This window comes from Oryctolagus cuniculus, chromosome 12 (genome assembly GCF_964237555.1).
Source record: "Oryctolagus cuniculus chromosome 12, mOryCun1.1, whole genome shotgun sequence".
In the NCBI taxonomy this organism is placed as follows: Eukaryota; Metazoa; Chordata; class Mammalia; order Lagomorpha; family Leporidae; genus Oryctolagus; species Oryctolagus cuniculus.
In genome coordinates, this window is record NC_091443.1 from 18460356 (window position 1) to 18476294 (window position 15939).

Sequence of the window (15939 nt, forward strand, 5' to 3'; positions counted from 1 at the left end):
CTCCTGGCTTTGGATCGGCACAGCTCTGGCCATTGTGCCCAATTGGGGAGTGAACCATTAGATGGAAGACCTCTCTCTCTCTCTCTCTCTCTCTCTGTGTGTGTAACTCTGACTTTCAAATAAATAAATCTTAAAAAAAAAAAAAAAAAAAGGATATTCCTAAATGACAGTGTCACTAAATCGCAAATAAAAATATAGCCAACTGAACATTCTCTTCAGATTCCGCAGTTTAAATAACAAGAGATCAGAAACCTAGACAACTTACTGTGAGTCCCTGGATTACTGGTAGTTGTACTACAGTCTTGCGCTGCATGACAGCGTTTCAGTCAATGACAGACCATATACACGACGTGGTCCCATCAGGTTATGCCCCTAGTGACCTTGTAGCTATCTCAGTTCTGCACATTACTGCTTGCACCAGAACAGACTGGCCTACTGTGCTTCTCAGAGCGCATCCCTGTTAGGCGATGCATGGCTGCGTTGATATCATGGATTTTTCTAAGATCGGGGATCCTCAAAACTGAGCACCTTCCAGTGTATTTGACAGAGGGAATCTGCTTGGTACAGTGCTGCGAGCATTTCTGGTACCTGATTTTCCTTCACTGTTCGCTGTCTTAGATAAGCCATATGGCATGCTTGACGACAGAGCGGATTTTAACGGCGGCCGTCCCCGTTTGGATTTCTGCCTCTCCTCGTCCCTCTCACTTTCTTCTTTATTCTGGGTAAAGAACACCGAAATGCATGAGAACGGTCAGCGTCTTAGGAGAAGCATTCACTATCCAAGGAAAACCACGACTCAAAGAAGGTTAGCTATTTTACATGTCAACTCCCAACCTGTTCTTAAAGGAGAACCAACAAGCTCTGTAACCTATTTTGTATTCGCAGGAATCGGCTGTTCTATGATTTGTAACACTGTGGTTACTTTGGGACGGTCAAAGTCATTGGATCGGGAAACCAGGCCGCTACTGGGCACTCCCGCTCTGCTCCTCATTGTCCCCTGCGGGAACGAAAGAGGTCAGCCACAGACAAAACACAGGGCAAAGCTCCAATGCAAAGGCTGGGAAGCCAGGGTGCGGGTGAGGGTGCAACTGGCCAGCAGGTATGCGTTTAAAAATTCAGTTCCCAGTATTTGAAAATCAGACTTCACATTAAATATATAATCAATTTTATATTTATATATAAACACATACATACACATACATATACAGAGAACAGTCTTAAGTTCTAAAATCTGGGAAACCTGGGTCTGCATTCCCACAGCAGACTCCAGAAGACAGATGTGTCCTCCTGTCTGTCACCACCCATCCTTTTTTCCTGCTTCCTATCAAGCCCAAAGAGGCGTTTGACTTTGAGTCCCATGCTCTGGGGGTTTGGTTTTCACCTTTCTGCAAACAATGGGGATAATGTTTTAGATTTTTACATTTTTAGTTCCTGGACTACAATAGAGAAAAATCACAATTATCCCAATAGACCCAAGATGATTATTTCAGTGAGAAAACAAGACTTATAGAAAACCAAAATGCCTTAAATGCAGATTACTAACTGAAAGAAGCCAATCCCAAAAGGTTATATATTGTATGCGTCCAACAATGTGATACTCTGGAAAAGGGAAAACTAGGGAGACAATTTAAAAAAAATAAAACAATGCTATGCAAAGGGTTTGGTGAGGGTGGCAGAGAGGAACAGGCAGAGCTCAGAGGATTTTTAGGGCAATGAAACTACTTCGTGAGATACAGTACTGGTGTATACATGATACCAGACGTGTGTCGAAACCCTTGGACCGTACAACACCAAGAGTGAACCCTAACGTAAACTGTGGACTCGGTGATGATACATCAGTGCAGGTTCATCAATAGTAAGAAAATTTTAAAAAAGTACCACTCTGGGCAGGGGAGGTCTGTGCAGGTGTGGGGCAATGTAAATGGGAAATCTCCATACTTTCCCTTTAATTCTGCTGTGACAGAATTAAAACTGTTCTAACAAATGTCTTTAAAAAATACACACGATACAATTTGACTGTTTTTGCTACCTATCATAAAGGATATGAATCTATAAACATACTTTAGCTTTCTTCTTCTGTTTTTTCTTTGGTCCACCTTTGTCCAAAGGCCAGATTATCCTGTCAGCCTTCACCCATTCATCATACCTTAAAGGAAATATATAAAAATGTCAAAATGATGCTCTATTTGCAATGCATTCACCAAACAAAAACAGAGAGACAGACTAAAGAACCTGCTCCCACTGGAGGCAGAAATGTGAAGGGCATGGGTGCTGGTGTTCTGATCACATGGGCCAGCATCTGAGTGTACACCTACCACCAACGGGGAAAGGCAAGAGAATTTTTTAGAGTTAGCAGGTTTATAGGGAGGTCTGGGTAAACTCTAAATAGATCTAAGGCTACTTGATCTGCTTTGCTTTCTGCAACTCCCACAGATCTGGGCTTGTAAGTATATACCGGACTACATTTTATTCTATTGAGTGATAATACTACAAAAATAAATCAGGTGGTGTATAACATGATTACGTCAGATTATTTTATCAAGTTCTTTTCAATTTTCTTCTCCTCCCCAGAACTCTCTCTAGCTTCCAGTATTTCCAATAAAATTTTATTTTGCACTATGTCACCTTTAAGACTGCAATTTTTCAGATATTTATATTTCCTTTCTTTTACCTAAGTTTATTCTATGCAGCTCAAGTTGAAAATGCTTCATTTCCGGGGCCGGTGCGTGGTGTAGCAGGTAAAGCTGCCCCCGCGGCGCCGGCATCCCGTATGGGTGCCGGTTCATATCCCGGCTGCTCCACTTCCGATCCTGGAAAAGCAGTAGATGGCCCAAGTCCTTGGGCCCCTACACCCGTGTGGGAGACCGGAAGAAGCTCCTGGCTCCTGGATTCGGATGGGCCCAGCTCTGGCCATTGTGGCTAGTTGGAGAGTGAACCAGTGGATGGAAGATACCTCTCTCTCACTGCCTCGCCTTCTCGCTGTGTAACTCTGACTTTCAAATAAATAAATAAATCTTTAAAAAAGAAAAAGAAAACCCTTCATTTCCCTTTTACCTTTATTTAAACGATTGACTGACATCACTTTTGGATTTCAAATAGTCAGTCCAAGTTACTGATCAGAAGTAAATAAGGGGCCAGTGCTGTGGCTCAGAGGGTTAAAGCCCTGGCCTGAAGTGCTGGCATCCCATATGGGCACTGGTTCTAGTCCCGGCTGCTCTTCTTCCCATCCAGCTCTGTGCAATGGCCTGGGAAAGCAGTAGAAGATGGCCCAAGTCCTTGGGCCCCTAACCTGTGTGGGAGAACCCAGAAGAAGCTCCTGGCTCCTGGCTTCAGATGGGTGCAGCTCTGGCTATTATGGCCAACTGAGGAGTGAATCATCGGATGGAAGGCCTCTCTCTCTGCCTGTCCTCTCTGTGTAACTCTGACTTTCCAATAAATAAATAAAATCTTAAAAAACAACAACAACAACAAAAAAGAAGTAAATAAGAAACTAACCTTTCTAGAACTGAATAACAGTTCTTACATTATGTAAATAAACAGGAATTTGTAGAATCCAATCAAAATCTCAAATCTGAACATGTAAGTGAGAAAACTATAGTCCTCATTTCAGAATGTACCACGTTAATGGAAACCATATGGAAGTCATAATCTTGCTATGGAGATCAGTTATTGTGGAGACACACTAAGTAGGGATAAGGTTCCAACAGGCACAGTTTCAGTTGAAATAGTACCAAGATTACCTACACTCTAGTCTGAAAATTATCTGCTGCTCGATTAACTCAAGATCTAAAGCTTGTCAAACAAAACTGGCTAAAGATATTGTACCATGCTTTTAAGTATCTGTACTTTATTACCTTATTTAGAAATATTCATTAATGGGGTGGGTGGCAAAGTGGCATAGTAGGTTAAGCCTACTATGTGGTGCCAGCATCCCATATGAGAACCAGTTCAAGTCCCAGCTGCACCACTTCCAATCTAGCTATCTGCTAACAGCCTGGGAAAACAGTGGAAGATGACCCAAGTGCTGGGACCCCTGCACCCATGTGGGAGACCTCGAAGAAGCTCCTGGCTCCTAGATTCAGAACAGCCCAGTTCCGGCTGTTGCACCCATCTGGAGAGGAAACCAGCAAATGGAAGACCTCACTGTCTGTCACTCACTCTCTTTCTGTAACTCTGCCTCTCAAATAAATAAATCAATCTTTAAGAAAAATATAAAAATCACCTTCAACAAAAATAATATCATGAAAAAAAATTAAATATTCATTCATTTGGGCATTTGCTGAGTGTCCACTAGTGCACCAGGAAGTATGCAGAGGATAATAAAGAAAGAAAGGCCTTCTCTCATGCGACTCACAGACTGGTATGAAACACAGACACAAAGCAAAGTTAAGCACAGCCTAGTATGGGCATTAGAATTATATACCTTACCCAGGGCCAAGGAAGAAAGAAGTAACTCCCAAACCCCAAAATTCCATAGGCACCATCAGAGAGAAGCCAGAAGCAAAGGTCTGGTCTACAGTATCCCCGACAAAGTGGTGCCACACATAGGTACTTCTAGCACTAAGCCTGTCAATCAAGGGTAGTCCCAGCTTTCCTAATTAGAGACCAGGCCTCCCCACCCCGCCCCATCACCCTTGCACGCGCTCTTGTGTTAAAAATCCAACTAAATTTTTAAAGAACTGCAGTGGTTCTATCTCAATGAAGAGGTTGTAATTGTACCAGTTTTAGGAATTTGGAAGGCTAACAAAGACCACGGTTCTAACAAGATAACCAGTTAGGGATCTGAGCATATAGTAAGTGACTATTGAGAAAAGTCACAAAGTAAACACTAACAAGATGAGCAAGGGCGTAGGCATTTGACACAGGAGTTAAGACACCACTCGGGACACCTGTTTCCCGTATCAGAGTACCTGGGTTTGAGTCTCAGCTCCCTTCCTATTTCCAGCCTCCTAACGCACACCCCAGGAAGCAGTGTGATGGCTGAGGTATCCGAGTCCCTGTCACCTGTGCAGGAGACTCAACTGAGTTCCAGGTTCCCAATTTTGGCCTGGCCCAGCCCTACTCTGGCTGTTGTGGTATTCTAGGGAGTAAACTAATGAATGGCTCACTCTACCTGTCTGTCTCTCAGCCTTTCAAATAAATATAAAAACAGCAACAACAGCAATTTTTTAAAAAAGAGCAGCAAGAAGCATGACAGGAAGGGGACATTCTGGAGAGCAGAATAGAAACACAGGCAGATGGTACCTGAGAGTGGGTGGTTGTAAACTCAAAAGATCTGAGGGCAAAGGAAGGCTTTAAGGTGCTGCAAATACAAAAAATGAGGGTACCTGAAAAAGCTGGTGGGAAAATAGAATTAAAAATTAACTTTGGGGCCAATATTGTTGCATAGTGAGTAAAGGGGCTTCTTGCAATGCAGGATCCCATATAGGAAATGTGTTAAGTCCCAGCCGCTCCACTTCCCATCCAGCTCCCTGCTAATGCACCTGGGAAAGCAGCAGAAGATGGCCTAAGTGCTTAGGCTCCTGTACCCATGCGGAAGACCCAAAAGACGCTCCAAGCTCCTGGCTTCAGTTTGGTCCAGCCCTGGACATTGTGGCCTTCTGGGGAGCGAGCCAGTGGATGGAAGATCTCTATCTGTTCCTTTAACTCTGCCTGTCAAACAAATTTATTAGTTAAAGCGACACAGAGGTGGGGGGTATTTTCCATCCGCTGGTTCACTCCCCAGATGGCCACAATGGTGGAAGTTGGACCAATTTGAACCCAGGAGCCAGGAGCCAGGAGCTTCTTGTGGGTCTCCCGCGTGAGTGCAGGGGCACAAGGACTTGAGCTATCTTCTACTGCTTTCCCAGGCCATAGCAGAGAGCTGGATCGGAAGTGTAGTAGCTGGGACTCAAACTGGCACTCATATGGGATGCCGGCACTGCAGGTGGTGGCTTTACCCACTACGCCACAGTGCCGGCCTAATAAAATAAAACTGAAAACATTTTTTTCACTCGCTATAAAACCATTTTTGAAGTCTACATAGTTTTTTTCATAAGATGCATTTCATGAACGTTTTGAAGATCCCTTATATGCATGGATTTCAAAACTTTGTGTACCAAAACAAACTTATCTTTCTATTCCATTTTTTTTTTAAAGGATATATTTATTTATTTGAAAGGCAGAGTTACAGAAAGGTAGAGGCAGAGTTGGGGGACACAGAGGTTTTCCATCTGCTGGCTTACTCCCCAAATGTCTGCAATGGCCGGAGCTGGGCTGATACAAAGCCAAGAGTTTGGAACTTCTTCTGGGTCTCCCATGTGGGTGTAGGGACCCAAGCACTTGGTTCATCTTTCACTGCTTTTCCAGGCATATTAGCAGAATGCTGGATTGGAAGTAGAGCAGCCAGGACTTGAATCAGTGCCCATATCGGATGCTAGTAGATGCTGGCTTTACCCACTATGCCAACAGCGCCAGCCCCTCAATTCCACTTTTATGAACATTTTAAAGTACTCTCATATAGTGACTAAGAGTTGGCAAACACAGTCTTTTCCTCCTGAATTCAACAGTCCATGGTAAACAGAAAAGAAATTTCAAAGCTGTATGTGCTAGTCATTAAATCCATACCCTTTAAAGATGAGATGAAAGAAGCCAAATGCTCCCTCACAGAAGAAAGCTGTTACCATGCACTGAGCACTCAATCAATGCAGGTATCGCTCGAAGCACTCCGGCACGTTAGAACAGGTGTTACTGCTAGTGTACGCTGTCACTATAAAATAGGACTTCATTTTCCCTAATACAGCGGTAAGGGAGCTGAATCATAACAGAGCACACATCTAGGATACAGGGACGCTCCAGAGCAGTCTGGCTCCCAGTAAGCACAGAACAGCTGGAGACTTAACACACGGGGCTTCCTAAAGAAAACAAGAAGCAGCCCCTGCCATCCAGGGTCACCACCTGGTGTCAGCGGCTGAGACCTGGTCTGACACTCAGAACTAAAGCCACGCTGCCCTCCTGTTGAATGTGAACAACTTCGCAGAGCATCATCAGACACACCTCCTCTGTGACCCAGATGGATCAAAACCAAACCACCACCACTCCCTAACCACGTCTGAACACAGGAGAAACAGGAGCGCCGTTTGAGCCTCGGAAATGACAAAATATTCTTTTTTCTCTTAATAGAAGTAACTGTTGTCTCTTCCAATTACAGCATTAACCTTGATCTAGTATCCTAATCATAAAATTACCCTGAGCACCCTGACAGGATCCAATTTAGCAAAGTCTTACTTCCTTAAATTCTCCCTCAAGTCACTTAACAGAAGCTCAAGACCAAGTGTTTCCTAACATTTAAAAAATTAGTTAGCCAACTTAGAGTTATTACAGTGTTTGGCACAGGCATGGCCTCTGAATGAAACAAACGCTTGTACAGTTGGGAACTGCTGGCCTGAAATACATATCTGCAGAACCTCAGGCCATCCCTGTTCCCAGAGTTGGTGCCCTGAGCTTTTACTCATTCATCCAACATCTTCTTAATGAGGAGCCTCTTGTTCCCCATGCTGTGTGTAAATGAGTAATAAACTCAACTTGCTATAGCTACCCATGGGATCCTGGTGGTCTGTGACTGGAAGTACTGACATACCTAGTAAAACAGTGTCAAAGTCTTGGGAAGTTCAAAATCAAAATGTGTTCTGAAAACCAACACCTACACATGTGTGTGCGTGTGTGTACACACACATTTATTTTAGTCCTGTAATACATTACATTGACCTTTTTGAACCACTGAAAAAATTTGATAATAAGAAAATAACTCCTTGCTTACCTGACATTCCATCCATAATAATGCACCAAGTATAAAACTTCCCCATCATCAATTTCAGTGCTTTTAATGCTGGCTTCATAGATTTTCTGAGTCTTGCCTCGTCCGTATTTCACTTTCACTTTGGTTCCCGTTAGGCAGGGCTCCATGTCTTCCTCACCTTCTTCCCCTTCAGAGTCACACTTGCTTTCAGTGTCTTCCCTGCAGTAAGTTACAATATTGATAACAACGCCACAAGGAACTTAATGGAGAACAAAATAATATTTGCTAAAAAAAAATAAATAAATCCAAGGTGTAGAGTAGTCACAGCCTAAGTGTTACCTTGGTAACATGTCAGTGGAGGAGGAGAAGAAGGAGGAGAAGGAGAAGAATCTTATGGGACTTGCTATGCAATGGCGCACTGCAGAGAAGTGAACCTGCACTTGTTAAAGCTGATCAATAATCACAGTTAGTGACCATGTGCAGTCCAATAAATCACTTTTGGTAAAACAAAAATAAGAACAATACACTCTGAAAAAGTCTTCAGGATTCACACATCCTTGAAAATGAAAATGACCTGAAGAGATTTTGTAACTTCCTGCAACTCAGTTACTCTGAGTCTACTTTACTACTCGTTGCCACTCAGAACAAGTCTTAGCAGGACCAGCTTTTTGAGTGGGCAAAATGGCTATCATTTCCCTTAAGCTAGCTGTATTTAAAGGGTTCCCTACCCTAACAAAAACATTATTAGATGTTTGTTTCACATGCCAAAACTATAGGATAGCAGAGGGAGAATAAAGCTTTGCAAATGGTGTGTCGACTGCTCCTGTTTGCTCATCTTACATCAGCTTGTCTTTGTTCTGATACCCATGGATAAGGAAGATTCACACAGGAAGCTCCAATGACATTGCTAATATCTTTATGGTAAAGCATTCTGTACGGAGCCTGCAAGGATTCAGAACAGAACTGCATCAAAGATAATTCTAGTGCCATGAGAGCTTTAAAAGCTAAAGAGGAAGCACTGTGCTCCATAATAATTATAGGGCATCATTTCAGTGGCCCCAGGGACTACACATGAAGCTCTGACCATGAGTTTACAGTGGGAATGTTTTCTCTCTCGGACATCTTCCAATAACAGCCCAAGATAATCTCAAATCACTGAGAAAAATGACTTAAAATGGGAATCTTCAGATAAGCGCCCCCAGGCCAAGACTCGTGCTATCGAATGAGAATAGACTTTTGGGTGTCTGCATACTCAATTTTTAAGTCTCTTTAAACCACGTTATTTATATACACAGATGTATTATGGATTATATATACTTTATAATATATATGTTTTGGTGCTTATTTTTCACAAAATTTCAAACTATAATGAGGTCCTACTTTTTAAGCAGTTAATCTTTGCTTTTGTCTAAATATATAAAATACTACAACTCGTATCATTACATTCAATTCCTATTATTTCGTCCTACTTCTAATCCCAATTATATTCTAGTATAGAACTTTGTTTTATTCTCTAACCAAGTTCAGATGTAATTGTGATGGTTCCTGTATATATTTGTATTGAGTCATATTATTTTCAAATATTCCTATTTTTGCAAATATTTAACCTAACAAAAGTTAATTTTCATAAAGATATCAGCCACTAGCTGGATGTGGCAGGCTACTTTTCCCAAACTGCCTTAACAATTCAGATTTCTGGAAAATGCAGCATCACATAACAATTTAAAAACTTCGGAAAGACAGCTTCTATTGCAAGTGCTATCATTTATTTACAATGCATTTAAGAAATATCTAAAATTAGTAAATCCAGGGACTGGTGCTATGGTGTAGCAGGTTAAGCCGCTGTCTGGAGCACCGGCCTCCACACTGATCCAGCTCCTTGCTAATGTGCCTGGGAAAGCAGAAGATGGCCCTTGTGGGAGACCCAGATGAAGCTCCTGGCTTCAGCCATCTGGGATGGGAACCAGTGGATGTGAGATCTCTCTCTCTCCCTCTCCCTTTGTCTATCCCTCTTCTCTCTGTAACTCTTTTAAATTAATAAATAAATCTTTAAAAATAAATACATTGAATTAATAAATCCATTTCACAACACTTAAAGCAATGGACAACTAAATAGCATGGTCAGACGTTACCTGGACTACTCAATCTTCGGCTATTTTTAAGTTTGTTCAGTCCCTACACGTCTAAGGCCTAGATAAAAATGCAATTTTTACTCAACAACAAACAGAATGGACATTAAAAAGCCGAACTTTATCAGTGTGATGCGGGGCAAGAATATATTTTCTAAGCTAGAATCAGGGGTGCATGCCACTTACGCTAATACATGAACTTGGGGGAAAAAAAAGTCTTAAAGCTAACACACAAACACCTGCTAGTACTGTGCACCCATGTGTCTGCCAGCTTTCCCACATTGTACCTTTTGTAAAATGGAATTTTTGCTGTCGCTGCTTCCTCTTGTCCACTTCCTCCATTTTTCTCCAGCTCCCTTCCCTGCTGCCAATGCAGGACCTTTCTTTTGACTGGGTGGCGCAGCCTTCTTTGAGGCCACTGTTTGGGGCACAAGTGCTATTAAAATGGTGCGACCAGTATAGTCTCCAATTCCGAAAGGCGATACACATCATCTTCACAATGTGTCTCACCTTCATTAGACAAGAGGAATGGAAGTCCCAAGAAGAAAACATTCCCTCAAACCTGAATCTCTAGGCAGGAGCAAGGCACTGCTGCACCCCAGACAGGAGCTTCTTGGAGAACAAACACAAGACAATGTACCTCTCTTGGTTTTTCTCTTCCTCTTCATCTGAGTCCTTGTCGGAATCTTCCTGCTTTTTAATTTTCTTCTCCTTTTGCTTTGGTGTAGTTTTTCTTCCAAGTAGCTGCTCGGTTTCTCTTTTCTCTGCAGTGTCATAGTCATTATCCACATCCTTATTTTCTGTATCATTGTCTTTTAATTTGTCTTCTGTTTTCTCTTCTTCAATTTCCTTTTTAATAGAATTTACATCTCGAGCAATTCTCCTTCGGCCCTGGTAGAGGAGATAAAAGCTTTAAAATATCTATCACCACATGGGGGAAAATGCAGAAAAGATATATTTTATTTATTTGAAACACAGAGATACAGAGCAAGAAGAAGAGAAGAAAGGGAGGGAGAGAGGGAGGGAGGGAGGGAGACAGAGGGAGAGGGAGGGAGGGAGGGAGGGAGGGAGAGAGAGAGAGAGAGAGAGAGAGATCTATTTTCTATCTGCTGGTTCACTCCTCAAACGGCGCCAACGGCCAGGGTTGGGCCAGGCCAAAGCCAGGAGACAGGAGTTTCTTCCATGTCTCCTACATGGGTAGCAGGGGCCATAGCACTTGGGCCATCTTCCACTGCTTTCCCAGGCCACAGCAGAGAGCTGGATCGGAAGTGGAGCAGCTGGGACTTGAACAAGCACCCATTTGGAACACTGACATGGCAGGCAGCAACTTAACTTTCTATGCTACAGTGCCAGTCCGTTGAAAAGATGTATTTTCCTTATAACTTCACAACAATCACTAGTCTGCCATGAGCCCAAGAATCAATTACATCACATGTATTTTTGCTTTCCTTTTGGAAGCAAAAGAATAAATAATATATATTACAGTCATACACCACACAGTTACAATTTGGTCAATGATGGACAAAGAACAATGGTGGCTTGTGAGACTGTAATGGAACTGAAAAAATTCCTATCACTTAGTATTTTTACTGTACCTTTTCTGTGTTTAGAAATAAAAATTCTTACCTTCATGTTACAGTTGCCTACAGTATTGAATACAAGAACATACCATTCAGATTTGTAGCCTAGGAACAACAGGCTATACCATACACAAGCCTAGGTGTGTAGTAGACTATACCATCTAGATTTGTCTAAGTACACTCTGTGATGCAATTCTCAGAATGTGTGCCTGTAGTTAGGATACATGGCTGTACTTAATGATGTTCTGGTCTACTATAATCTTTGGCTATATACTGTATAAGAAATAATATGATTCTGTTTCATTCACTACATTCATCCAACATTTAATATTTCTTGACTATAAAACAACTTTTAAATGAATTATCTAAATATCAATGATGAAAGTTAACAGTAATACATCAACTCCCTACATTATAGCTTCTTTAAAAACCCTGTGGTTTCTCGTTCTGTTTATCAAAATAAAATTTACATTACCATTATATTTGTGTGTGAGTACATTTTAAAAGGGATGAATCACATCAATGGCAAAAAAAAAAAAAAAAAAAAAAAAAAAAAAGGTGAGCAGATTCCTGGAGAACTCCCAGGGCCAACAGTGAGTATTCTCCCCCAGCAGCCTCTACCTAGCCTCTTGCACGTTTGACGAGCCATGAAGCTGGGGAGCCACCTCCCTGTCTCCTAAGTTCTCTTCCACGCTGACCCTGACATACCACCACATTGCCTCGCTTCTTGGAATGAAACATGAGCCAGCAACTAAGCCCTTAGAATACTATACAATTCATAGCTAAGTCAAAAGAATGTTTTCTCTCGCTCCTACATAGAATTCATACTTCAAAGGGAGAAAACGATGGCATTTATTTCTCTTACTGAGCACTAGAATGTAAGCTCTGTGACAGCAGAGGCCTGGTACTATTTACTTCAGGTCTAGATGGTGCCCAGCACATGGCAGATGTCTGTAAATATCTATATATAAATGAGTGAAAATAGCCACTACCTATCAGATCGTAGGTCTGCATACCCTTGTCTCAGAAATCTCACTTGTTAAAAGTTTAGCATAATATATATAATATATATAAATTGTGAAGGATACCATTGCAAGTATATATATCACAGCACTATTTGTAATACAAAATTGGGAGAAAATCCTAAGGACACACATTTACGGTTCATCCATACTATACCGTCCACTACAGATGGTTTTACATAGGACAAGGAAGGTCTGTAGTCTGTAGGCAATACAAAAGTATGTCCACAACACATACAATGAAAGGCTATTCACCTTTAAAAAGAAATTCTGACACATGCTCCAACATGCATGAACCTTAAAGATATTATATTGAGTTAATTAAGCCAGTCACCAAAGCACAAATACAATATATATTGTGTATGTGTGTGTGCGTGTGTATGTATATAGTATGTGTATATATAAGATTCCACTTATGTAGGATACCCAGGGTGTTAATGCAAACATACAGAAAGAAAAAGGTGGTTGGTAGAGGCTGAGAAAGGGAAGACTGAGGACTCAGAAACAGAATTTGTTTTGCAAAGTAAAATAATTCTTGGGCTGGAGAGTGGTGATGGTTTTATAACAATGTGAATGTACTTAAAGCCAATGAACTGTGCACTTAAAAATGATTACAAGGGTGCCAGTGCCGCGGCTCACTAGGCTAATCCTTCGCGTGCAGCACTGGCACCCCTGGTTCTAGTCCTGGTCGGGGTGCCGCATTCTGCCCCAGTTGCCCCTCTTCCAGGCCAGCTCTCTGCTGTGGCCCGGGAGTGCAGCGGAGGATGGCCAGGTGCTTGGGCCCTGCACCTACATGGGAGACCAGGAGGAAGCACCTGGCTCCTGACTTCGGATCAGCACAGCACACCAGCCGTAGTGGCCGCTTTGGGGATGAACCAACGGAAGGAAGACCTTTCTCTCTGTCTCTCTCATTGTCTATAACTTTCTGTCTAACTCTGCCTGGCAAAAAAAAAAAAAAGGCTACAAGGGTAAATTGTATGTTATGTGTATTTTATCATAATTTCAAAAATTAAATTAAAATTAAAAAGAAAAAACCCAATTCACTAGAAGATTCTACTTACTAGAAAACAGAAAGTTTAAATATGGTTTCTGAAAAATAAAAGAAGGCAATTTTATCTCCTCTTTCAAAAAAATATTAGAAAAATAAGACATAATCCAGTAACTGAACTTCTGTGACAAGTGTAAATTCCTTTGTCTTAAAATTTCTTTCTTTTAAATTTTCATTTTATTTGAAGGGCAGAGGCAGATAGAGAGAGATCTCCCACCCGCAATTTTGCCTGGAGCTATCCATGTCCACCACGTGGGTGGCAGAGACCCAAGGACTTGAGCCAACACCTGCTGCCAGCCAGGAAGTGCCCCAGCAGGAAGCTGACCTGGAAGAGGAGGACCTGGAACTTGAACCAGGTACTTTTTTATTTTTTTTATTTTTTAACAGGCAGAGTGGACAGGCAGAGTGGACAGTGAGAGAGAGAGACAGAGAGAAAGGTCTTCCTTTTGCCATTGGTTCACCCTCCAATGACCGCCGTGGCCGGCACGCTGCAGCTGGCGCACTGCGCTGATCCGAAGCCAGGAGCCAGGTACTTCTCCTGGTCTCCCATGGGGTGCAGGGCCCAAGCACTTGGGCCATCCTCCACTGCACTCCCTGGCCACAGCAGAGAGCTGGCCTGGAAGAGGGGCAACCGGGACAGAATCTGGCGCCCCGACCGGGACTAGAACCCTGTGTGCCGGCACCGCAAGGTGGAGGATTAGCCTAGTGAGCCGCGGCGCCGGCCTGAACCCGGTACTCTTAAACAGCAACTTAACTTCAGTGTCAAACACTCACTGATCCTCTCCAGTCAAATCTGATAAATTCTACCCTGCAGTCGTCATTGGACAATGATCAGAATACAATGATGGATGAGGATTCCTGCACAGAACATATATATGGAGAAGGCAGACTGGGTAAAACCAGCATATGCATGACCAGGGCTGTACATTCTGCTGATGGAGTTACAGAGACACAGGCACCATCTGTTTGGGAGCACGGGTATTGCAAAGAGGCTCTTCATCCATTCAACACTATTTAGTAAGGCTCGCTGTGTGCCAGGATCGTCTAGGAGCCTAGGACTTGTCAACCAAGTGTGACTGTAGTGCAAAATAGGGCCAGGAAGATAACACAGAATAAATAAGTAAATTATAGATATGTGCAATATTGGAAGAATACCAAAAAGAGAAGTTACGATTTTACATAAGGAGCCCAGGATGGGCCTCGGTGAGGTTGCATTTCAGCAAGACTTGAAGAGACCCATTTGAGACTGATCCCAGGTGAGAATGACTTGAGCAGACATAAACCGAGAACCACAGGAGCAGGGTTCTTCAGGCAGATGAAAACAAAGTAGCAAGGCTGGGCTGGAAAAACCCAACCATGTCCTAGAAAAAGCAAGTACTGTAGTACTTCTGTGAATAGCTGAAAATGCCCATAATAAAAAATTGAAAAGAATTCTTAAAATAAGACAGATAAATCTACAATGAGTACTCACCCTGGGAGATTTTAATTCTATGTCGTCTCTTTCGCTTTCACTGTTTGAATCAATGTCTTCCTCAGGTTCACTCTTCACTTCCACCAAAGGCATTTCTTGATCTGCTTTTAGAATCTCTTCCATTGATTCTTCCAAGTCCTTTTTTTCCTGTTTTACTTTCGGTTCATGGTGGTGAATAGTTCTAAACTGAATATTTGCAGAACGGCAGTATTCCTCAAAACCATAGAGATACCTAAACAAATAATGTTTCCTTTTAAGAAATCCCACAGTCTTTGCATTTAACTTGAATACTGTCATTAAACACACACTATTTTCATAAAGTACAACTCAAGTCATTTTTTAAGAAGTAGTTTTCCTAGTTGCTAATTTCTTGGTGTTTTAGATAGGATTATACACAGAAACACTGTTTATAAAAGACCTAACAATCTGAGCCTGAGATAGCTTAGCACAGCTCTCACCACAAAAGACACAGCTCTGTATCCTGTATCCTAAGTTCAGACTATAACCGCCATGTGCATTTATGATTTTCAGAAGGAAATCAGGATAACTTATACAGAGTAAAGCAGCCTCGATGTTCTGAAATAACTTTTAGTCACAAATATCTATTAACCTAAGGCTTTATAGACACTTTCTCTAACTATAATGTTCCTGGATTGACGCAATCTAGTTTAAAGGTTAATAAATTAAATGGAAAATATTTCCTGGAAGTATGTATTCTTTGATGAATGAACTATTCTACTTACTTTCTATAAGCAGTTTTTACATTGTAGGAAGCAGCTGAATTCAAAATAGGAATGCCAAGGTCCATATAAATTTGCTTCCATACAGCACCACTATCAATCTGGAAAATTAAGTTTTGGTTTAGTAACACTTACAAAGGGAAATAATCTTTACATAAACTAATATTCTATA

At 41.8% G+C, this 15939-nt stretch overlaps 1 protein-coding gene across 1 annotated transcript in view; it reads right to left on the reverse strand.

The window, feature by feature from the left end:
• ARID4A (AT-rich interaction domain 4A) overlaps window positions 1-15939 on the reverse strand; it is an 83781-nt gene that overhangs the window by 16683 nt on the left and 51159 nt on the right. Inside the window, exons 14-19 of the mRNA XM_051822211.2 lie at window positions 15771-15868; window positions 15028-15259; window positions 10547-10797; window positions 7799-7996; window positions 2062-2146; window positions 589-718 (exon numbers count right to left, since the gene is read on the reverse strand). Of these exons, the coding sequence (XP_051678171.2) occupies window positions 589-718; window positions 2062-2146; window positions 7799-7996; window positions 10547-10797; window positions 15028-15259; window positions 15771-15868 (994 nt within the window). The remainder of the gene's footprint in view (window positions 1-588; window positions 719-2061; window positions 2147-7798; window positions 7997-10546; window positions 10798-15027; window positions 15260-15770; window positions 15869-15939) is intronic.